The sequence below is a fragment of the Rhipicephalus sanguineus genome, chromosome 4 (genome assembly GCF_013339695.2).
Source record: "Rhipicephalus sanguineus isolate Rsan-2018 chromosome 4, BIME_Rsan_1.4, whole genome shotgun sequence".
In the NCBI taxonomy this organism is placed as follows: domain Eukaryota; kingdom Metazoa; phylum Arthropoda; class Arachnida; order Ixodida; family Ixodidae; genus Rhipicephalus; species Rhipicephalus sanguineus.
This window is the reverse complement of record NC_051179.1, coordinates 35,222,444-35,246,530: the sequence shown is the minus strand read 5'-3', so window position 1 is coordinate 35,246,530 and position 24,087 is coordinate 35,222,444. Positions and strand designations below refer to the sequence as shown.

Here is a 24,087-nt window from a genome sequence, read left to right as displayed (position 1 = left end):
TGTACACTGCGTACATGATGGCCTTCACTCGCCACGGTGGTCTAGTGGTTGCGAAGCTCGGCTGCTGACCTGAAGGTCGCGGGATCGAATCCCGGCCGCGGCGGTCGGATTTCGATGGAGACGAAATCGTGGAGGTCCGTATGCTTAGATTAAGGTGCACGTTAAAGAACCCCAGGTGGTCGAAATTTCCGGAGTCCTCCACTACGGCATCCCTCATAGTCGTATCGTGAACTTGGGACGTAAAACCCCAACAATTATTATTACATGATGGCCTTCATGGTGATTGCCGGTTTGCCGGTCGAAATGTTACTAATGGAATTGTTTTATGCTGATGAAGGGCCGAAGACGTAGCAGGCAGAAACGAGTAGGACACCCTCGGTAATAGCAACGAGCGAGGACAGGCTTATTGGGCGTTTCGGCCGGTCTTAGCTGGAGCGATCGCCTCAGTTCGATTGTTACTGTATAGCCATCCGGATTTTGCGTAAGCGCGCAGTGTACCATGCAGTGACCGGTCACGCAACACCCGCTTCATCTCATTTCGCTGAATACATTAACACGTTCTCGTAGCGCTGCACGCTTCTATGTGAAGACGCTCCAAAGTTTGCTAGCTTGTATACGTTTTCAAACGAGCGCTATCTCGCGATCTCTCGGGGCATCGCGAGTTGGAGAGAACTTTCCCGAAGTTTTTCTAATTGGGCTCCAGCCTTTCCAATCCATGCGCATGCAGCATCGTTTCACGCTCGAACGGTTTTCATTTCACTGTTATTACGTTGTTCGTGCCCGTTTATTGTCCTCGGGGGCAGCGGAGGTGCCGAGGCGTGTCGCCTTACATTGCCTTGCGCATGCGCAGAGCGCCGCGATCCAGCTCGCGGATTGCGACACCTGGCGAATACGGCAACAAGCTCGGACGCCGTTAGTTAATGAGCTTGCCTCTGCCTAGCATTGCGAAACTAACCTCCTGCCCTCTCTTGTTATTTTAACCTGGTATGTGCACGTGGGCGAACACTAAAACGTAATGAGAACCGTGGATATCGCTGAATCCCTTAATGTTTTTGTCTCCAAATAAGGCTGTGACCCGTACGTAAGCTTTCCGTGCGGCCTAGTGTAAGCTGTCCATGTGTAAGCTGTCCATGGGTGTTTATATATTAGAATGCGAATGTTTGTATTTGCCTACCTTGACGATACTTTAGCCGCGTTATGTTGCAGTATGTAGAACTGACAATAGGGCGAGTTGGTAGGTGTTCGTTACTATGAAAACGGTTCGATGGACTAAGACGAAAAGACTGAAAACACACGAAAACACACACATCGGCGCTTGTGTTCGTGTGTCCAATTTACCCATCTTATTCCGTCGCGCCGTTTTCGTAATTATGCTACACTTATGTTATAGTTTCTTGTTTCCTTGGTTTCCGTCTTCGTGCCCGCGTCGCCTTCGTTACCGGCACACAAGTGCCTTCATTTAAGTGAGCAAGTCGAGTCGGACGCATCAGGTAACTACTGAGTACGTCGTTCTGTACGCCATATTCATTCAGATAACGAAGCCTGTAAGCCTACAAGTCTTCGGAAGAGGTACTAATAAACCATAGGCGTAACTACCGGGGCGGGGTGGGGGGGGGGGGGGGAGGAGTGCAAGGGAGGCTGCAGCCCCTCCTCTGAGAAAAGTAAGGATGGCTGAGCTCCTCCACTCTTGACAATAGTCATTGTCGGCAGCACACTGGGAAACCAACGTCTGTGGCGAAGTTTTCCTTCAACGGAGCAATCACGTAATTATATAATGGAATTTTATGACGTTTCTATCATACGCTCCCGCTGTGAAGATTTTCCTCCATGTCTCACGACGACACACGGCTCTCTGCCGTGCGTCGTCGTGAGACATGGAGGAACCACCGCCACGTCGTCGTGGCGTAGGTTTCTCGTCCCGTGTCAGCCAGTTGGCGCGCTTGACGGTGCAAGTTGTAGCGAGCGCGGGCCAAGAAACCACCGTTAACTTATCGGCCTACCGGTGCAGCGGAGCCGGCGAGTCGCGGCCGCAGCTGATTTTGTTCACTCAAACCACGGCTCAGAGCAGCAGGTTCGCTGCGCGCGAATGCGCAAGTCACGTGGTTCTTTTTGTATTTCGCGGGCTTTCTTTGCAGCTTGGAAAATATGGTATACGTGAGACTTTCTTTATCGCAAATAATGCAATGGGAGATTTCTGAGGACGCTTTCGAACATTGCAAGTCGCATTTCTTGACTAAAGTTAATATTTAGCAATTTAGTTCAGTAATGCTAATTAATAAATTAATTAATTACAAAACAAAAATTGTCGGTAGTGCACAAGGTGACTGTCAGCAATTTGCCATTCATTTCACTTGCCTTCCTCTAATATTGTATTTTTTAACCCCTGGCTAAAGATAGCTGGGACACCCTGTGTGCGTGTGTGTGTGTGTGTGTGTGTGTGTGTGTGTGCGTGTTTGTGTGCGCGCGCGTGTGTGTGTGTGTGTGTGTGTGTGTGTGTGTGCGTGTGTGCGTGTGCGTGTGTGTGCGCGCGCGCGCGCGCCTGTGTGTGTGTGTGTGTGCGTGTGTGCGCGCGCGTGTGCGTGTGCGTGTCCGACGGATAGAGTGACAGCGCCTTGCCCCCTCCCCCACCCCCCCAACTCGCGAACCAGTTGCTACTACGCCACTATAATAAACCCCGTAGTGGAATCAGCCAATTGAAATGCGTCTGGCTGGGCACGTGGGCAGGCCTCCTGTCTTTTTACACTTTTGTGGTTAGTCTGCGCATGCGTCGTAAATGAGGCGTGCGACTATAATGGACACGTCCCGCACTTGGCCATCGAGCATTGACCCTCATGATTCTGTGGCGATTACTGTTTAATGACGCGCTGGTCGTTTTAAAATATACATTGCCCGCCAGTGTACTACACGGTCGTGCTTCGCAATGTGCTGGCGTTAACGATGCGCAGCAATTATTAATGGTCCGCGACCACAGACAGTGGGCCTGTCATGAAGGATAGAGAAATGAGGCATGCTGTATATGCGGTATACAGAGTGTTCGAAATGAACCGTACTGTACTATTGGCTACATATGAAATGTAATGAAAACACTGGATAAAATAACGCTTCGGTCCGCTGTACCGAATTGAGTCGTTATTTTAGACGCCTAAAGAGAACTGCAGCACTGTATTGCTTAATGTAGTAGCTAGTTGTCTGGTGCAAGCTTTCCAAGCGCGTGATGAATGGAACTCGCAGATCGCATCGCGATTCGCATAGCGCATTTATCATCCCGACACTGTGGTGCATCGTATGCTCAAACAATATTATAGCTAGAGCTTGGATAAACAGAGTACAGGCTATTAATTCGTGCAGACACTTTGAAAAAAAAAGCACTTCTAAATGAGTCGCCTCACACATGTATTGGTATTCTGAGGTCGCTGAATATTTTATTGTGTTCATATTGGTACCTTAATACACTGTATAAATACACTTAATACACTATATACACTTAATACATTGTATAACACTTTATATCTTCCTTGTATAAATATCGAACGTTTTATTCTTCCTTTTAATGCTCTTTGGCATCTGAGATCATCAGGTAGACTATTAAATGCAGTGTACCTTACATGCACCTGGTTAAATATTTGGTCAGCAATCTTTGACTGGTTAGCCTTCATTTATTCACTTCAGAGTACATGCAGCAACCGCTGGTGTGAAACACGCACGTGATGATTTTGTGTTAATTTCACGGGAATTCTGCGAACCGGCACCAACTACCGAAATGTTGCGAACATCAGCTATTCTAAAACCGTAATACAGGCACCAGTACAGGCATACCGGCGCTGAAACGGTGCAAAATGAAATACATTGACAGGTCTTTCGTTCTATTTCGCACTGATTCGCGCACGAGCCTTTTCTGAACAGATCATTAACTGCAGGTAAAGGTGTTCTCCGCGGTTTAATTATTCCATGTGTGAGCTGTTCGTGACAATCTTTCCGGTTCGTCTGTTGCCTGTGATCTCTCTGCTATGACTACGGATTTGGAGCCTTTAAAAAAAGTGTCCGTAGGATTCCTGCACGCCGATAAACCCTGAAATTCTGTTAACATACAAAGGGTCTCTGCAACGTCTATAGATAATCTACCGAAATGCGTCGAATAATCTGAACCTCTGCATGATGCCCATGCTATATTCTTTTTTATTTGCATTAGTACACACAGCGTCCAGTGTCATTACAGTGAAATGCACACTACGGTTTACTGTTAAAGAACCACACGAAGGACGAGCACCCTTCATGTTGCTGGCCCACCTAGCGGAAAGTGGACGTGGAAAGATTGTTTGTCCAAGGCACTCGTCTATCAAAAGGAGCCATAATTGTCAACCACCATAGTCTTAAGCAAATCTAAGCCACCACGCTTTTGCAGGAGAGTGAAGTCCGGACATGGCCTGCACGCAAGTGTTCATTTTGAACAGTAGACCTGTCCGTACATGCGACAAATCTCGTAAATGCGAAAAGAATATCTGTGCCTTGCAGTACTTTCTGTGCGCTTAGAGGAATGCTTACGAAGTTACACGCATACAGACAGCATATCAAGGCGTTGGACTGGGCTAATTGGTACATAGTCACAAAGGATAAAAACCAGCGGAAAACACAGGACACAGCGAAAAGAAGTCAAGAAGCTTGTCCGGTCGACTGCTTTTCGCTGTGTCCTGTGTTTTCCGCTGGTTTTTATCTTTTGTTACAGACAGCACTTTTCACATTTTTCGAAGGCTTGTAAGCAGTCGAATGACGCTTTGGTGTTGCATTGTGACGCAGGGTGGAGCCTTTGGAGGCGGAGCTGCGTGGCGTCGCCGCGGCCGCGTTGACCGATGCGGCTGAGCCCTTTCGCGCCGTCATGCCTGCTGCTGCTGCTGCTAGCCGCGCTAGCGCCTTCGGCGCACGCCAGATGGGCGCCAGGTACGTTTTTCTTGCATGTATGGGGCGACAGTTACACCCTGAAGGCAGTTACACTCAAATGCAGTTACACTATGAAGGCACTTACACTCTACTACAGGGAGGCACACTCTAAAGGCAGCTGCACGCAAATTCAATTTCGCTCTGAAGACAATTACACTCCGAAAGCAGTTACTCGAACTGCTGTCGCGCTCTAAAGGCAGTTACACAAAAGCAGTCACACTCTAAAAGAAGTCACACTCTAAAAGAAGTCACACTCTAAAAGCAGTTACACTCTAAAGACAGTTACTCAAGTAGTTACACGCACCTTTGGGGCCTATCTTTCACCTACCGTCTGGCTTGGTTACTTTATCTTCCTTGGAAGCACTGTACACTTGCTTCTGTCCTCCCAAGAATGTTGTTCTCGAGCTGGGAATACAGGTGTGTACGTAACGGGGATGTTATTGTTGCAGTTACTGTGGCGTGAACAAGATATTCCTCGAAGCGTGCGAACTGCTCATTTCTTTCTTTCTTTCTTTCTTTCTTTCTTTCTTTCTTTCTTTCTTTCTTTCTTTCTTTCTTTCTTTCTTTCTTTCTTTCTTTCTTTCTTTCTTTCTTTCTTTCTTTCTTTCTTTCTTTCTTTCTTTCTTTCTTTCTTTCTTTCTTTCTTTCTTTCTTTCTTTCTTTCTTTCTTTTAATTGTGCGTGAACGCTCTCCTGCTGCATTTTTGGATCCCGACGACTAATAGATGTTCGAGTCTATTTCGTCAGCTCTTGGGTCCCGTGATTTCCGGTGCTGTGATCGCGGCTGAGGTGCATCGCGATCCTTTGTCGTCCTAAGCGGCAACTGTACGTGCGCAACGTTATACACAATCAGCGTACTGAGCAATTACTGGCGGAGATGTGGCGCCATGCTCCCCTCAACTAAGCACGCCTCTGTTACAGTGGCGAGTTCAAAAGGCTTCGACGTAATTGAAGTCTCTTACAGCGCGTAATTTGAGGCCGTCTTTATATTTTTGTATTTTGCGCTCGTACTGCACACCCCCAGCGTCAGTTTGGCGATTGCACGCAATATATGTATTAAGAAACGTATTGACAAATATGCACGTAATTGAGTTACCTTTTCCATCAGCGTTCCCTGGCAAGTTTTTAAGAAAGTGGCACTGTCACTAAATTGCGAGCGATTAATTATCGAGCTCTTTTAGGAATTGTCGTATGCACAGCTATGCAGTCGCGAGGTGCTGCACTTTGTCGGGCACGCTACGAAAACAGATCGATATAAACAGCAGCGCGATGGACTATACGGCAAGGCGCGAATAACTCGGCCTGACGTGCTTTGAAACGCTCAACAATAAGTCAGCGTCTTGGAAAAATTTCTTGAAACGAAGTTGACGTGCGCCCCGTCAGTCTAGCGAAGCACTTGAATTTAACGTGTACCGAATTACATGAACGGGTGAGAGTGGAAAGGCAGGGATATTATCCAGTTTAGAAAAACTGGTATCCTACCCTACAATGGGGAAGGGGCTGGGTTAGTTAGGAAATTATAGGTAGACAAAGTGAGAGAGAAATAGAGAGGGGGGGGGGGGAGAACACACACAAAGTCACACTCTTCGCAGTCAGAATATCGCTATTCCTCTATAACCGCCGGTGCAAGTCTGTTGTCTTCGAGAACTTTAACAATGCCTTCGTTGCCTTCATCCGCGATGAACGCAGACAAATGACGGTAGTAACCAAATTAAAGAATAACCCGCTGCGCTGTAAAGCGAGACGAAGATTCCTTCGTACATCGCTAGAGTGTCGCCGCCGCTCGGCTAACTTGCCTGCGATACCCAAAGGGTCACACTTTCAGACTAAGTTTAGAGTGCTCGGGGGCGCGGTAAGGGCGAACTGAGTGTTGCGGCGTCTTCCTGCAGCTGTAACAGTCCCGTCCTCGAGTCTGTCTGCGATCTTCACTGAGCAAGCCCGCGCACTCGTGGACGACGAGATAGCTAGCGCTCATGCGTGCCAATATGCGCTGAACTTCTATAACTGTTTCTGGCAGCGCCGAGGGGGGCTGGGGAGACGCCTGCAGATCGCGCCGGGTCGATTATTCTGGCTGGCACCGTAGCCATCTTCTCCACGGAATGTGTGTTTGTTGTGTTTTGTTGTTGTTGCGAGGTCGTGCGGTCTCGCACTCTACGGTGGCTGCGCGTCTTGTCACTTTTGGAATCGTTGACGCTGCAGCAGGCATGTGCCACGCCTCTGCTTGTTGTTGCCGCTGTCACTGCTTTCAAGACAAGCGCGGTGGTGCCTACACCCGACTCGCGTCGATGCCGAGCAGACATTCTCGCCTCTCGTTTGGTCTTTCTTTCTTTCTTTCTTTCTTTCTTTCTTTCTTTCTTTCTTTCTTTCTTTCTTTCTTTCTTTCTTTCTTTCTTTCTTCTTTCTTTCTTTCTGGCGCATTGCCAGTCGCTCATATGTTGTGTGTGAACAACGCGGCGCTCTCTATACGTTGCTCTAATTGCTTGATGCGACTAACAACTTAACGTCTAGCTATCGCGTGGTCGCTTGAGCTCGACACCCCGTTTAAACTGCGCACCACGAAACACCACGTCTCTCAATAGTCGTAATGCGCATTCTGCGATGTGCCAATAAGATAATTGATTTCCGTCCGCGTCGTTTCCATTCCCCCACTGTTGGCAGAGCTCATCGAATACCGCTGACCTACCGAATTTCATAACGCATGTTACCAATGATAGATGACACATAAACTACCACTGAGAATGATTAAGTAAGTTCTGATACGTGCCCTACGGGAAACATACGAGCGTTTGGTTTAGTTCACTAAATTTTCGACCTCTTGCGTCTCTTCTCTCTTGCGCAACTTGCATGCCGGATCATTACGATATTTTCAAGCCTTCTCAGCGATTTAACTTGAATTCGTCGTATGGTTTCGCGCGTGTATAGTTCGCGCATGCGCCTACGTCTTATGTGAGTGTGCGCGCGTGCGTGCGTACACATGACTGTGGGTAGCTTTCTTTGAGATGACCAGAAATCGGTGCGCTAACTGATTTCGTTCAATAGCGCGGGCAGGCAGTCTCCGATTCCTTCGTTCTTCTTTCCGGACATTGCTGCTAGCTTTGTTTGACGGTCTGGACATGCTGACGGGCAAATTCCTCGCGTAACAGTTTCATTGTCCGCTTTTGAAATTCTATAGTTCTGCTTCGATCGCACGAGCACGTCGCGAATATCGATCTCAGTATTCTATGGTGCCGTGTCCAGTTGTCGGCTGACGGTCACCGAGTCATGTTGCGCGATGCGGTCGATCTCTGTCAGCGAGTTGCTTAACTTGTCGTATTACGATATATAATAATAATAATAAAAAAAACACGGGGAAGTCGATGCAGAGGGTCGATGCAACGTATTAAATTCTGCCCAATCGGTAAAGAAGGCCGCGAAGTTTCCTCTAGCTTATATGAAGGCCTGTCAGAACTTCTGCGTTATGTAGAATATCAAAACGAAAACTTGGAGCTTATAGAAAAGAAAAATCTTTGAATGGTAGTAGAAGATTCTTCGCAGAAGAGGTCGGCACGTTTGTGTACACGGTTAAGGTTTCACTGGTCTAAAGAAAGTCGGGGAAACTGTATACACCGAGTTTGCGGAACTGGTTTAAACTTTTCGACGAAAATTGAGGTGGTCAAAGTTCTTGAGTGATCGGGTATCGGGCCCAAAAGGGGAGATTACATGTATACAGTGCCAGTACGCACACCCCCGAAGAAAAAAAAAGGAAACTAAAAAAAAAACAACAAAAACATCTCGCCGTACTGAAGTTTCCCTGCTTCGCATATATTCTCTTTTTCTTTAACGCGTTCTCTCAATTAGGTTTTTTTTTTTTGCTTGTGCTGTTTTTCTGAATCGATGGTGGCGCTTCACTTCTATTCTTTGGAAGTCGCGCCCTGCAAGATCGTACTCCCTACGATCGTATGAGCGCAAACAGGTTACTTCTTGTAGAAGAAACCGAAAATACGCACGAAATACGATATTACATTGAACTGCATATCTCAGAAACCCAGGACGTGGTCACACGCTTGGCGTTAGGGCTGTGTACAGAAGGGACTTTGACAACCGCTGGTCGCGCGCTCGCGTCTGAACAAACACAGTTTGGCTCTCCAGGCTCTGCGATATTTATTTTGCGGTGAAGTGAACCACGGGCCTAGCTAGAATTTTTTTTGCGGGAGGTAGGGGGTGGTTCAGTTATATTTTATGTTCGTGTGTACGTTTGTATGTGTGCGTGTAGACACATACACATACACAGTTGGGGGAGGGGGGGATGGAAACCCTCCCTGGACTACAGCAGTGCAGCGAACTGAAAAATAAGTTGGAAATACATGGTGCCGACGTATATATGTCGCGCACTATGACGCAGAAACAAGGGTACACTTGTGTTCTAGCGCTGATGCCGGAGTTGGCGATCTTTGACACGACAAGGCCACCTGCTAGGTAGGACTCCTTTTTACATAACCAGGTGGCGGGAGGCACGGTTCGCTGGCGTTGCGCGCACCGTTGCTATTTATTGGTTCCTCAGGCAAGCATTTCAATCGGAGTGGTGGGCGGCATTTCCACCACCGCCCACCATGGGGAGGAGAACCCTGCGTATGTATGAAAAACAAAGAAAAACTGTACAGAATGAAAACACATCGAAATTGTCACAACCATGAAGGGGAAACCGGGATGCAATAAGACTGCTGTGCAACTTCGTCGATGGGCGCTGAATAGACACTCTGAAGGACTTCAGCGACACCAAATGCTCCTATCTTCGAGCGGTGCGCCGTCACTGCACAGCAGGCATAAGTGTGTGCAGAGCTCCGTTAGGAGCACAACGCACCGTTATTAGCCTTCGAGTGCTTCGAATCTAGTAGGCTTGAGGAGGTGAGATTGAGGCGAGGAAAACACACTGTTTCCGCAGCCATAGTTGAAAAATAGCATCTCTTCTTCACCTCCTCAAGTTCATATACTAGATTAGAAGTAAGGCACGTGTTGTACTCGAAGCCTAATAACTAGGGGTGTGCGAATATCAAATTTTTCGAATACGAATCGAATACGAATATCCACCTTCGAATATCGAATCGAATATCGAATATCAAAGGAAAAATGCTTCCACAGTAACAATATTTTATTTAACATGTAGCTATTTGAAAAAAAGAACATTAACAGCCTGACTGGCAACACAACTTACACTGCTCTCTCAAAAACACAATGTCCAGCTTGTACATCACAACACAAGCAAATATCACGGCACAATGAAAGTAATGACTAGATGTTATCATGAAGACATATGAGTTCCTCCACATGATCAGGCAGCGGGCGCTCCCTTCTAACAAAGACAACCCCCCCTCCCCACCCTGCCACTGAAAAGGCACGCTCGCTTGGAACAGAAGTGGCTGGTATAGGGAGTTACATGGGGCAAAGCTTTGCCAGACTGGGTATCTGAAGGTGCCTACAGTCCGCCACCAGTCACGTGGGTCACTGTCTTTCTTCAGAAGTGGTCCCGCATAGTGAACGAGTGGTAGTGCGGCGCGTTACGGCCGCATAATACTGAAAATGTACGTTTACATTATCGCCAACAGCGCTGCACGTCGGAGATGTACTAGCAATAAATCATACGTATTGGGGCGCTCGTCGCAGACAGATATCGTGCCTCCGTGTACTTACGATGTTTATCGCTCCTCTCGTACGAACGCAGCAGAAATGTGGAAGACGAGTTATTTTATGCATGATAATCGAATCGCATATTCGAATTTTTCGAATATTCGAAGTTATCGAATATTGGAAATTTTTCGAATACACGATTTTCGAATCGAATACGGATATTTCGAATGTAATATTCGACGAATATTCGAAACTTTCGAATATTCGCACACCACTACTAATAACGTACGGCGCGCTGTGTTCTTAAAGGATCACTGTACACACACGCGTTTGCAGCGTGTTTTCTGCGAATCGCCCGAAATTACACTTGCCTTGCCCTGGCTTGTATTCCAATAGTTGCTGTTGCAAAGAAACACGTCTCTCACCGCCATTGCAGCGTTAGCTTTGCGGGGTAATCAGGAACGGCGCGGCCCGCCACTGAGCGGTAAGCACAAGCACACGCGACGCTCTCGAACAACTCTCAAGAAACTCGGATGCGTTGGCCAATACAGAACACAGTTAAAGAATAAATAAACAAAAAGAACGGTAAAAGACCGAAGCTAAAAGCACGTCGCCTCTTCTCGACGCATTCCAACTTCGGGAAGCAAACTCGGACCATCCAACGGGGTCTGCGATTGTGACTAAGGGACAGAACAGAGGAAAAAAGAAGGAACACACGTATTGACCAGCCGGGCGTGAAACGAGCGTTTCATTCTATATGTTTATCTGCTTGCTCGTTGCGCTAGCCCACTAGCGTGCTGGCCTTTTTCTCATGGATAAACACTTGTGTAATTGGCTCTTCACGTCGGCGCCCGCGTTCTCCGGGGTGTCGAACGCACAGCGCGTTGAAGTTGGCTTTTATGCATCGATCGCTTCTTCGGGATTAGTGTTTCCTTTGGTTCCCTGAACCCCTTTTTTCCCCATGCTCCGATTACACACGATAATTGGTCTTGTCCCTTACTTTCCTCCCGCGTATTCTTGATGTTCTTGTAAGATTTCGCGCGTCTTTGTTTGTTTACTCCAGTGTTTTCCTGCGGAGAAATTTCTCCCCTGGTATATCATGCGTTTCAATGGAACAAACTTTTTTTTTTCCTGTTGCTGAAGACGTCTCTCTCTCTTTCTCTAACTTAGGCTTGCGTATTCTATTCGGCCAGGCTGTTTTTGACACGAGATCGTTCTTCAAGCTGCAGCAGCAGTAACCTTTAAAGCCTCAGCACGAACGAGTTTTCGCTCGAAGAGTATATGATTCGTTAATGCGAAGTTTTGCGCCGGGGATGCTTATGTATTGTTTTTCTTTTTCTTTTTTTGCTCGATGCCTGTTATACCGCGAGGCCTTTCTCGTCGTTAACGACTTTTCCCGGCTTTCGTTGCCGGTGTGGACTCGTTACTCGATGCGAGAAAAATAAAGACAAGGGGGGGGGGGGCAATAACTTTTTCACTAGAACGAGCCTGTTTGCGTCTTTTTTTGTTTGTGTTTTTTACAAACCACAGGGATTTTGAGCGTCGATAATTCGCCTCTGTTTCTTCCTTCGGGGCTACCGGTATAATTGCGCTGTGGTCTTTGGTATCTCGAAAGAAAAACACGCAACCCTCGTTATATATGCTCTTATACATCTCATTCGTTTGTTTTTGTCTTTCTAACGCGTTGCGAAATGTCGGCACAGGCATTGTTCATGCGAAGCTCACAATCGCTTTATAACTGGGGGGTATTTGCTTGGAATATTTTTAGAAGGGCCTGCGAAGAGCACGACTTTGCGCCTCAATGCATGTGAACGTGTTTGAAAACAGTACTGCGCGAGCTGCGTGTGTTTGTTAATATTTATCGCAACAGACTCCTAGTGTTTGTCTTGTGTGAGTCACAATCAGAATGCGTCTCCGTAACGCTTGCGCATTCATTATACTTCAACATGTCGTTATTTTATAAAAGCTCGCAATTCTCCAGGCTGGCTCTAACGAGGGGTTGTGTAACATGTTTTTTTTCGGGGGGGGGGGGGGGGGGGGGGGGGCCGCACAAAACGTATAGTTGCGTACTTTACGAAAGCGGCTTTAGCGACTGAGTGACTGGAAGGCTGCTGATAGTTACGCCAGTAATGAACGCGGCGTCGCTTCACAGTTTCATTAAAGAGTAAAGAACTCCACGTTTGATTGCAGATACGGACGAATCATTTTCTGGCGCCCCCTAAAGGCATGCAGGAACGGGATCGCACTCCGATCTACGAGCTCCCTGCAGCCTTGCTTGCGAAAGTCACGGATTATAAACACTGAATTTTTGTAATCCGTGCTTCCTTCTTTATTTTAAACTTTCCTTTCTGTACATTTTTCGCGTGGTCTCCTTGAAATTTCAATCCCCTTACTTGAAGTATCAGGCCTTGCATATCGCCGTCAGTTTTGAATATACGGCAGCTTCGTTCTTCTCTCAACTCTCTCTCTCTCTCTCTCCCAATCTTGTCACTTTTCATAAAAAACGGCCGCTTTCGTTCCACTCGGGCTTTGCGCTTCACAAAGCGACCGCTGGCTTCAACGACCGTGCAAACTTTAGCGAAAATTGGTAAACACGATTCGGTGGAGAGAAACCTAGCATATAATTCGAAAAGTCAACTTCCCGACGTGACGGCGGTTTCGATATAAAGGCGTCGCGAGGATGTTTACATAAGGTCGGAGCTGCCTCAACTTCATGAGTACGGTAAACGAAAGCGGCCGAAGGTGCTATACGTGTTACGAAAGTGAACAATGACTTGGAGAAACACAATAAATCAGAGAAACTTTACCGGAAGAAAAGAGAGGAGGGACGGATGAATATGACGGGGTATGCGGGGTGGCATTCAAATGAGGGCGGGCTAGGCTGTACGGCTCGAGGCGGAAGCTATACCTCCAGAATGCAAAACACAATCAAGCGCGAACCGGGGACATTCTGCACCGTTTGCCGCTGCGTTATAGGAAGGAACAATGAAAGTAACGAAAGAAAAAAAAATATGCTTGAGAGATACGGATTGGCCTGAGAACGACGTCCTCGTCAGCAACTTGTCCCTTAGGCGTGCTTTCTCCTGCGGTTCGCGAGGCATTGCCGGTCAGCCGACCAAGACGAATGTACTCGGCATCAGTGCACAGGGTCGTGTTTGCTTTTTTCTCTTTTCGTTTTCTTCTCTTTTTGTATAGGATTTCCTGTCTTCCACACTTGGAGAGACACGATATCGGGGAAGGAAAGGGGGGGGAGGCTTTCTTTTCTTGTTACAGGGATACACTGCGTGCACTCTGTCCCCGCGATTGTGCGGTCGTGTTGCTGGCAGATGTTCGTCAATAGAAGAACAGCGTTGGGGATGCGCATATTGGATGCGGCATGCACACTCAGCGCGCCGCCGTCCCGGCCTTCATCGACCTTCGTGGTTTCTCTTCTTCTCCCCGAAACTCCTTTGATCTATTGTTTCTGTATTCCGTCCGGCTCAAGCACGCTTTCGGTCTTTAATTTTTGTTTTTCGGTTGTGGCATCAGCCTTACGGAAAACTGTCGGTTCTTTTGTAATCAAAGCATTTTGCTTTTGTGCGAATCCGTGTGTGGTATTAGGTATAGGTTAAACGTTGCTTTCCACATTGTTCTCTGAAATAGTGAGTGAGTGAGTGAGTGAGTGAGTGAGTGAGTGAGTGAGTGAGTGAGTGAGTGAGTGAGTGAGTGAGTGAGTGAGTGAGTGAGTGAGTGAGTGAGTGAGTGAGTGAGTGAGTGAGTGAGTGAGTGAGTGAGTGAGTGAGTGAGTGAGTGAGTGAGTGAGTGAGTGAGTGAGTGAGTGAGTGAGTGAGTGAGTGAGTGAGTGAGTGAGTGAGTGAGTGAGTGAGTGAGTGAAAGCACGTACTAAAACTCGCTATTATGTGTATTCAGCACGCGAGGTATTACACTTGCATAGAAGTGGCGCATTAGGGGAAAGTGGGTTCGTATATCCTTATCGGCATTGTCCGCTTGCACACGACGTTCGAAAGGAAGTCGAATCGACCCGCCGCACCGCCGGGAATAAGAAAGCGAAGAAAAAAAGAAGGGGTTGCACTACATCCGTTGTATGTTTCCCCGGAGAATACACGGCCGCCAATGCAACCGGACAGCCGGAAAATGGACGGCAGGCACTCCGCGGTGTGTCCATACGTACTTTGCGCATTCTGCACTTACGAGGCTGCATGCACAGCCCACTGTCTTTGCCTATACCGCTGCTAAGTGTGCATGTATACACGTATACGTATAGGGTACCGCTATTTTAGTCCGAGTACTATACACACTTCGCGATCGTTCGTCGTTATGTTTGCGTTCCTTATCTCGAGAGCGCCGAGCGTTCCCTTGCGTTTCCGGGGTGACCTTTCACGCTGCGTGGTATTGCGTAGTCTTCGTCGGTTCAGGCTCACACGTGATTCTGTAAAGAAAAAAGGAGACGCTCTTGTGCCCGACCGGACGGTGGGAGCATATTTGACTTGCACATTGAAACTCGCGGCTAGTACTGACACCCATTCGTAACTGAGATTCTTGGCTAAGATTATGTGATTTCAAAGAAATGGAAAAAAAGCTAACTAAAGCGCAACGCCGCATGTCGTGAAACGTTTGCAAAGTCCTTCATGCGTATATTTTGTGCAGTCGCAAAAAGGGAGCCCCTCTAGTACCCTCTGAAGAACTTGCGAACGTTGCTCGGGTTGGTTTGCATATCTATGAAGGATCAATTTTTTTACCTTCTTGCATATTTTATCTTGAGAAATAAATCTCAGCGTTGTATAGGACGTCCGTGCAGGATTGAGTTAACTGCTCTAAAGCGAATATTGCATTTCTAGTCGCTAGCCGCGAGGTAAACAGGTCTGGTTATACCGTCAACATTAGCGCACGTTCTTATTTGCACTCATTCAGCTATGGAGATATAAAATTTATGTTATTGGGTCTTTCTGTCTTTTTTATACGCATACCGCAAAAATTGAGCCACGTAAGTATTACTGTCATGCTGTTAATGCAGCCACCTAAGTATACTGTTACTGCACGGGATAGTGTAAACCGGAGATCATTGGTAGAGGCCTTCGTTTTGCAGTGGACCAAAATAGGCTTAAAATGATGAGGCTGATGATGGAATTAACAGCGTGCCTGTCCCTGTGCTAGCTTAAAGGGGTCATGAACCACTTTTCCAAGTAATGATCTAATGGCCTCAGTATCGGAGTGTACTGCCTCCCGAATCGATTGCCGCAAAAATTTCTCGAATCCGTCAAGAATCAGCGGAGTTACGGGGGTTTGGCGCACGCTCCCAGCGCTTTCTCTCTTTTCTCGTGCCGACGAGCGCACTGGAAGCTAGACAGGGAGGGATGGCATGGGGGAAAGAAGTTACGCCAGCGCGCGTCATGAAACGCGATCGCTCTCCCGCTGTGATTCGCTTGCGCGAGTGCGGCGCCGGCAAGTGGCGGCATTCCGCGGCAAGAAGCGCATCTGATCCGAACGCCGCTCTCGATTTACGTCGGCTATCGGCCAATAAGCATGCTATGTCTTTGCGACGTACAGCGGACAGACGCCCCGCCCACCGACGAGAGTGAGAACCGGCCTCTGTTTGAAAAGAGGGTGCCTGGGGAAACGGCAACTTCGCGCTCCGCTTATGGCCATTACGCGGCGCGCACGACTGTAATATTTGGCAGAGCAGTTCATAGCCGTGTCAGCTTTCCGCAGGATGTGTTTTTTCAATCAGCCCAAGGGGTGCTTCATGACCCCTTTAACTCACGGCAGCACGCCTAGTCGCTGTGCTGGCGCCGATACTTAAGGTTCTTGTGATAAAAAAAAATATGCCACGCAGTTAATTAGATAACTTGAGCGACATTCTTTCATATCCTCACTGTATCCACAATGGATTTCGCATTCCTCTTTCGAAACTGCGCGTCGTCGAGGATGGCACTCATGCGTAGATGTAAACAACGCGCAGCAGCTTCGTTGACACTCGGCTTGAGATATATGCTGAAGCTTGGCGACAGTAGCGTCGCTCTGTGAAATTTTTCTCGGCGTTTTTGCCGTTGTTGTTTGTGTTAGTGTTCTTTTTAGATGGCAACAACTCGGAGGAATAAGGTGGCGACTATTCGAACAGCTGCCCCCGGAAAAGGGCAAAACAACTGCAATAACAAGAATAGAAAATTGCTGTGCCTGAAAAGGTCGAAGCGGGAAAGGGAGATAGAAAGATCACGAATTGTGACGAGAGCAACAGCAACGGAAAGAAAGAAAGAGAGAAAGAAGGAAAGAAGGAAGGTTCTGCTGCATTCATTGAACTTAGGCACCCTCGTCTGCAGCTATCTGCGATTATTTCTTGTATGTTGAGGCTAATATAATAAATTATAATATAATATAAACGTGTGAGCACCGAAGCACTCCGAGCACGTCAGCAAACGTAGTAACTGTCACAACGCCTGACGTACGTTGGAACAAAAAATAAGCGACTAGGAAACGGAAAACGAAAGTTAAAAAAAGAAAGAAAGCCCGAGCCATGTTTAGATCCTATAGCTTCAGGAAACGAAGTTTTATGAAGAAAGAAATAAGAAATGCTAGTAACGAAAAATCTATTTGCTACGCATTTCCGGTTGTCTTGCATAGCTGTGCATAAACGTAAAAAATAAAATGCTCCGCATAGCTATAAATTCGGGCGGAAGGGCATGATGGCTTCCATTCGCCGATATGTCCACGGTCTGTATGCAAACGGATCATTTCGCAACATTTACGCAACAGAGTATAGGAAGTCGCAGCCGGTCTATTCGCCATTCTACAGCTATTCCCTGTTTATGGAAAGGATGACGCCTGTCCACTCAACCGTTATCGATCGTAGTTTCACCGCCGCGCACGCCTCACGGCCATTAACGTTTTCGAACGAAGGATTTTGGACCGCTATTTATGCCGCACTAACGTCAACACTAAAAGTGATGCTTACTTAGAAATATAATAAAATATTGGAAATACGTATCGTCCGAAAAGACCGGTCTGGACACTGCCTTTCTTCGAGTTCGATGGTCTCGATAAATTTCGTTCCCCGCGGCACTTCCTCTGTAGCCGTTCATCACGCTTGAATAGTCGGGCGGGCTCATATACATGTTATATAGCGGCCAAGAGTTCTAGCTATATACCGCCGTTCGAATGAGCCAGTATATGGAAGCCAAGAAATACGGCTTTCATCCTGGACTTTCGGGCTTTCAACGAACCTTTTCTCCTGGCCCGCTTGATTGCCTGATTCGACACGCTACCTTCGCTTTCCGACGCGAATGGTGTCGTCTAGACTCGTTCAGTAGCAGCACTTGCCGATATAGCCTCATTCGCAGCAGTGAATGGAAAATTATTTACACCATAATTTATGCCAAGCACCTCCTATCAGATGAGATACTGGCGATTAAAGGTTAACCTCTTGTCAAGCAGGGTTTTTAGTCCTGAACTTTTTAGCCGAACGATGATCAGGTCCAAGGTACATTTACCAGGTCGTCCGAAGATCGCGGAGGTCACTCTCCCTGTTTGTCTGGTTGATCTCTACGCCACCAGGTGCCGCAACAAACGGGGATTCTCGAGTTTCGTCTTCCTGTCCGAACGGTGAGAAGCCAATAATGTCGTTCGTACGACTGACGTCACAGAGCCATGCCACTTCCCAACTGCAGGCTCGGCACTCAACGTGGCGGCGCGTTGCGATCTGTAGTGATTCGCTTGTTTAAAAGCTTATGCTAACTTAAAGTTTACAAACAGCGCCTTAACCCGTATATGCCCAGTGTCCTACATATTGGACGCTTCTTTGATGCACTCTAACATCGCTATTTCTTTACCTGGTGAATAGCGCACCCTACAGCACATCAAGCAGGCCTCAATGGGGCCTGCTTGATGTGCATCAAAGAAGCGTCCTATATGTAGGACACTGGGCATATATGGGTTAATCGGTCTGTTAATGGATCTAAGCACATACTATACACCTACTCAAAGGATTCCTAAAAAAACATCAAAACCTTTTCAGGATCCCTTTAACCTTTACGTCGCTTCATACGCTTTGCAGCGGCCTCTAACTAGAATGTGGTACTAGCGCTTGGTTCTTCCAGGTAAAACGGCACTCCGGAATGTGGCGCCACCAAAGCTATTGTTCCCGTTTACACCTCTGGTAACTCGGTACTCGCGAAGGTTAAAGCTTTCTTCTTGCGCAGAGCAATTTGGGTTTGTTAATAGATGACGTCACTGGAATAGCATAAGCTCGAAGACATGGAGACACCGAAGGTGAGGAACACAACACGTGCGCTTGTGTTGCCATTTTTTTTACAGCGGAAGCTGTTATGAGATCATTTCACCGGCCGTTTTTGGCGCCGTAGTTGTCCGCCGCCGCCGCCGCCGGTGTCCGTAATCAGTATCGCTCGAAATAAAAAAAAACGAAATAAGAAAAAAATTCTAGGATGGAACGAGGTTCGAACCTGGGCCCTCTGCGTGGGAGCCCAGTATTCAACCTCTGAGCCATGCCGGTGCTTGAAGCTGCTTTGCAAAAAGGTCCTACACAGGCTTCATGTCGGGAAGGAACCACATTAGCATATGCAATATAGCGTAGTAGAAGAGTAAAATAAGCGCCAAGCGTCGCACAACGTGAATTCTGTAACCAGGCGTCACACAATGCGAATTGCGCAACGAGTAGGTTGTTGAATGCTTCCAACCCATTACAAAGGGCTCTGCCATAGGCTCTGTCATCAGGCACAGCATCAACAAAGTGCGCATAATGCCTTACATGCGTTTAGCAGGTACCACGGCTCTCCGTAGAATGACGAAAAATGGCACAGTGCCTGCTGCCCTACTTCTCAAAAATTACAATAATTTATAGCGTAGTGGGTTCCTCGCAAGTGCACTTGTATTGGTTGCCAAGGAAGCCCATAAGCGCATGATCCATTTCCTCGGGGTCTCAGTAAAATTACAATGATTTAGAGCGTAGTGGGTTCCTCGCAAGTGCACTTGTATTGGTTGCCAAGGAAGCCCATAAGCGCATGATCTATTTCCTCGGGGTCTCAGTAAAGTTCTTCGCCCTCCCCCCTCTCTCTCCCACGTCAACGTATGCTATACAGCATGACGGGAGAGGGAAATAGCGACCAGGCGTCACCCAATGCAAATTACATAACTGGTGGGCCGTTTAAAGCTTCCAACCCATTACAAAGGGCTGAGCCATAATTCATCGCCATCAGTCGCCGCGTCAACAAAGTGCACATAATACCTTACAGACGTGTAGCTGGTGCCTCGCTTATCCGCAGAATGACGAATAATGGCTTGTTGGTGCTTCCCAACTTCACAAAAATTGTGATTTATGGCGTAGTGGGTACCTTTCTAGTGTACTTGTATTGTAGCCCCAAGAGAGCTTACAACGGGCTCTAGAAACGCCGCTCTTCCAGCTTTCGCTGTGACTGTGCTGCGGTTTCAGCGCAGGCCTGGCGTTTTTTCTGTATCTTTGTCTTTCAGATTGCGCTGTTCCACTGGCATTTCTTACATAGTCACGATGAACAAAAAGAAAGAAAAAAAGAATCTGAGGATAATGCACTGGCTAATACGGCATATCGCCCGTAGCATTGCCTCGCGGAGCCTTGTGTGAAAGGGCCAGATGGTGTGCCTTTCATTAAAGCTCGCAATCGATTCATTCGAGGGGAAAACGTGTCGCTTTCTCAAGCCTGCCGCTTCCTTGTCTATGCAGGTTCATTCGTCAGTCGCACTCGTGAAGCGAAGTAGCGTCGGGAAAAAAAAAATTATATATATATATATATATATGGTGAAGTATGGTCATTCTGTTTAATTTCGCTTTGAGGATTCTTTAATCCCGAAGTGGGGATCTCGGCATCCTGTTTGAGAAACCCCCCATACGGCACCATGCCGAATTTCGTGCGTTCAGTATTTTTTTTTTCTTTCTTCACTACCGAAACTCGCCAACGATATTCTGAACTTATGCAGAGCTTGTGCGCTATAGCGTGGGCTATGGTATAGTCTCATGTCTGTTGTGCATTAGTCACTTTTTTTCTTCGGTGCGATTTGGTAGTGCGCGCGCAGCGTGCGGCGCAAATACACAGAAAAGGTTTCGAGGAATTTAGATTCGGAAGCTTTGAGAAAAGCCTTGTTTAATTACATCATCAACTTTAATAGATTGTTTTGGTTTATTTTGGTTCGACAGAGCGGCCTTTCGTCGGCGGTCTTTGCACCTATACATAGCGTAGTAGAAGGGCAAAGGTAATCGTTTGTGATGTGTTGTGCGCAGTTGGGGTTACCGCAGCTGCAGTCGGATCGATTTCAACCCTTCCCGGATATGGCAGGGCACTGTCGGTGTTCCGAAAGTCATTAGAGGAGGACCTGAATGTTCCTCACTATGCCAAACGCGGGTCTAACGTTGTAGTTAAGGAGGGGAGCGATTAGGGCGAGCTGTTTAGAAAGCCTCGCTCCATGCGGATCGATTCGGCCTGAATGCCACTAAGGAAGCTCATAAGCAATAGTTCTTAGATGCTGCGACATCAGCGTAACTACAATGCATTATCTTGCATGAGCAGTGGGACACTTGTATACGCATATTGACGACGACGCGACAACTTGCATGTGTTGAGTGTGTTGATCGGCTCAATCTCACACCACCGATGACATTTAAATACACACGCACGCACACACACGCACGCACGCGCATTATATGATGCTGCATTATGCTATACTATATTACATTATACTCTACTATATTATACAACGCTACACTACATTATATTATACTATACTGCACTATACTATATTATACAACACTACACTACACTGCCCCAAGTTGCCAACGCACAGCGTGTGCAGTGATACTAGGCCTAGTTGGTTGAAGTGCAACTTAAGGTGACAGCACAAAACACTTAGGAAACAAAGACAGGCGTTGTTTTTCGTGGTCATTCGCATACCAAGAATACACGCACTGAAACGCCTTTATATGCCTATATATACACATACAAATTTGCATGCACTGAAACGTACGCGACTCTGCTTTTACCCACTCTGACGTGTCAGTGACCTATAAATCGCGAACCTTGCGAAGTATCTCTCCCCTCGCAACGTCTCCCTTGGCAACAGGAGGGCCAACGCCCCTGGGAAGGTCGTAATGCATTTTTATTGCGTAACAATCGTGTTGGGCATCGCGCGGCAGGTATTCACGTCCCGAAAACGTATGCATTTCTTTACCTTTTCGTCGTTATTATTTTGTTTCTGCGGAGACAGTTCTTGTACAACACACGCGTTCTTTTTTTTTTCGTTTTGCGTATCGCGTAAACAACCAGCTGTCATATCGAGACGTTGCCCAAGCTCTTCATAAAGTATACGTGACACAGTTGCGAAGGATGCGTGAGCGAGCAGGCTCTCGTTCGGTACGTGTCGCAAGACAGTGTCGTCTCATCTGTCCTACGGCATCCCCCACGTTGCTAAGCACGGTGACAGTGCTTCCATCGTTTCTTGTTAGTTTCTTAGCTCGTGTTGTAAGCCGTAAGCAGCTGTGTATCGTGTACACGATATAGGGTGCGCAACTGCTCTTGTGGGACCACATATATCTATATACGCCAGGCTCGGCAGGCAGCTGATCCCTTGGGGAGATATATCGGTGCTGCGATGTCTGTATGGAGCATTGTCGCCCGCCCGATACAAATCCTTACGCTGATCCGTTCCTACAGGTCGTATAAGGTCCAATACTGAGACAAATGATAGAGTAAAAGCTGGGATTTCGATCGACAAGCCTGTCAGATTTGTCGAAGGGAAGTATATAAACGCAGCGCGCGAAGCCTGAGGATTGAGATGGTTGGTTTCTGTATCTGTACATTACCGATGTGCTGAAACAACGGCGAAGTGACAGAACCGTGGGGCGCAACGGTGTGATGCTTATGAAAAAAAAATTTTTTTAACTTGATGCTGTGTTTACCTCAACGTTCTCGCCAATCCTTTAAGTTCACGCCTTCGTTCCTTGTACTTCTGTCATTACTCTAAATTTATCTCAGCGGATTAGCGTTAAGTTTTACTTCATATGCTCGCGTTCGACGAGTCTATCTATATTCATGACTGCGAACGAGGTCATTCCTATTATTATATTGCCGGGTGTTCCGTTAAGCCCTGCACGCTTCTTATTTCTTGCTTCATCTTCTTTTTTGTTTCATCTTGTGCTATCAGATAATCTGTATGAATGGAAAAAAAATATCGATACCAAACCATCTCGCGTCTCTCTCGTATATTCACGTTATCTATTTCTATTGCCGGTACTGAAATGATGGGTTTGATGCTTTAGCGTCTCCGCTACACTGATAAAGATCTCTCTGCACGCGTGGTGTACGCGTTGTCTTGGAAACGAGGAACGCGCAACTATAATGCTTCAAATCTCGATTGCTATTCGGCGTGACTAAAATGAGTCCTTTCGAGTTTGATTCGAGGACGTCGAAGAACTGCGCTTCGTCGCAGCATCGTTACGCTAACGATTACCTCGATCGATGAGGCGCGATCACAAATCGAAAAGAGATATGCAGGAGAACGCGTCTCGTTTGCGACTAAAGCGTTGTTTGAACGGAACTCTTCTATACAGAATCCGACTCGTTCGTACAGAGGCGTGCGTGGAGGAGATTACTTTTTTTAGGATGCCGAAATAACGAGGGGCGCCATTTGCGCGCGCTCGTTCTTTCACAGTCGTTGCGATATGGGTTACGGTAATCATACTTAGGTTTTTCCTTTGTTGCGTTTATTTTTTATTTCTCGGGACATGGCGGCGTGCCCAGGAGACTCGCGCAAAATAGGAAGGAAGGCTTGTCGAAGAGTCGTCTAATGATCTACTTGTCTATTTCGTCGCCTCTTTCTTGTTTTCGATAGCGCGTTTAAATGCAGTGCGCATAAATACGTGCTGTCGTAAGATGTTTAATTGGGTCGAGAAATGGTGCTGCTCGTGAAAAAGAAATAGGAGTGTTTAAATTAAACGAAGTGCCGCGGTAGAAACGCATGCGCGGATCTCTGCCTTTACATTATAGCCAATGCGAGACAACTTGTGCATACATAAAATACAATGAATTACTCGTGGAGGGAAAGGCTGTTTCTCTAAAAAGTATGGCAGTCAGGGGTATCCGTATAGTAAAGGTACCTGTAATTATATGCGTATTCTTACTGGTAAGCAAAAGTACTGACTCGTCGTTGTTAGCGCCGAAGAAGCATATGAGCCGAGAAAAAGAAAAGCCGTCGCATGAATGATGCATAAATATCTTTTGCGAAAGAGTCGCTCAGGCAAAGCAATTGCCGGCCAGGTCTACCACTCTAACCCCGCTGGTGGCAACATCATCACCACCCAATTTATACGTATACGCTGGAGTCTAAGGAATACCTTTATTCTCGACATTTGAAGGCTATGTTAGTAATCTCACTGTTCCTTGAATTGAAAATGTGCTGGCTTATGTAAAACATCACACGACGAGAGATTTATGAAGCTATGCATATACACAGGGAGGCAGACAGGTGCGTAAGCGTACCCTCGATCGCCCTCACACACAAAAAAAAAAAGAGCCAA

The 24,087-nt window shown here is 47.0% G+C and overlaps 1 protein-coding gene across 7 annotated transcripts in view; it reads left to right on the top strand.

Moving 5' to 3' along the window:
• The window catches only part of LOC119389763 (sodium/hydrogen exchanger 1), a 295,572-nt gene that overhangs the window by 126,536 nt on the left and 144,949 nt on the right, over window positions 1-24,087 (top strand). For all 7 annotated transcript variants that reach the window (XM_037657148.2, XM_037657143.2, XM_037657149.2 and 4 more), the window contains exon 2: window positions 4,795-4,935. In XM_037657148.2, the coding sequence (XP_037513076.1) occupies window positions 4,848-4,935 (88 nt within the window). In that variant the 5' untranslated portion in view covers window positions 4,795-4,847. The remainder of the gene's footprint in view (window positions 1-4,794; window positions 4,936-24,087) is intronic.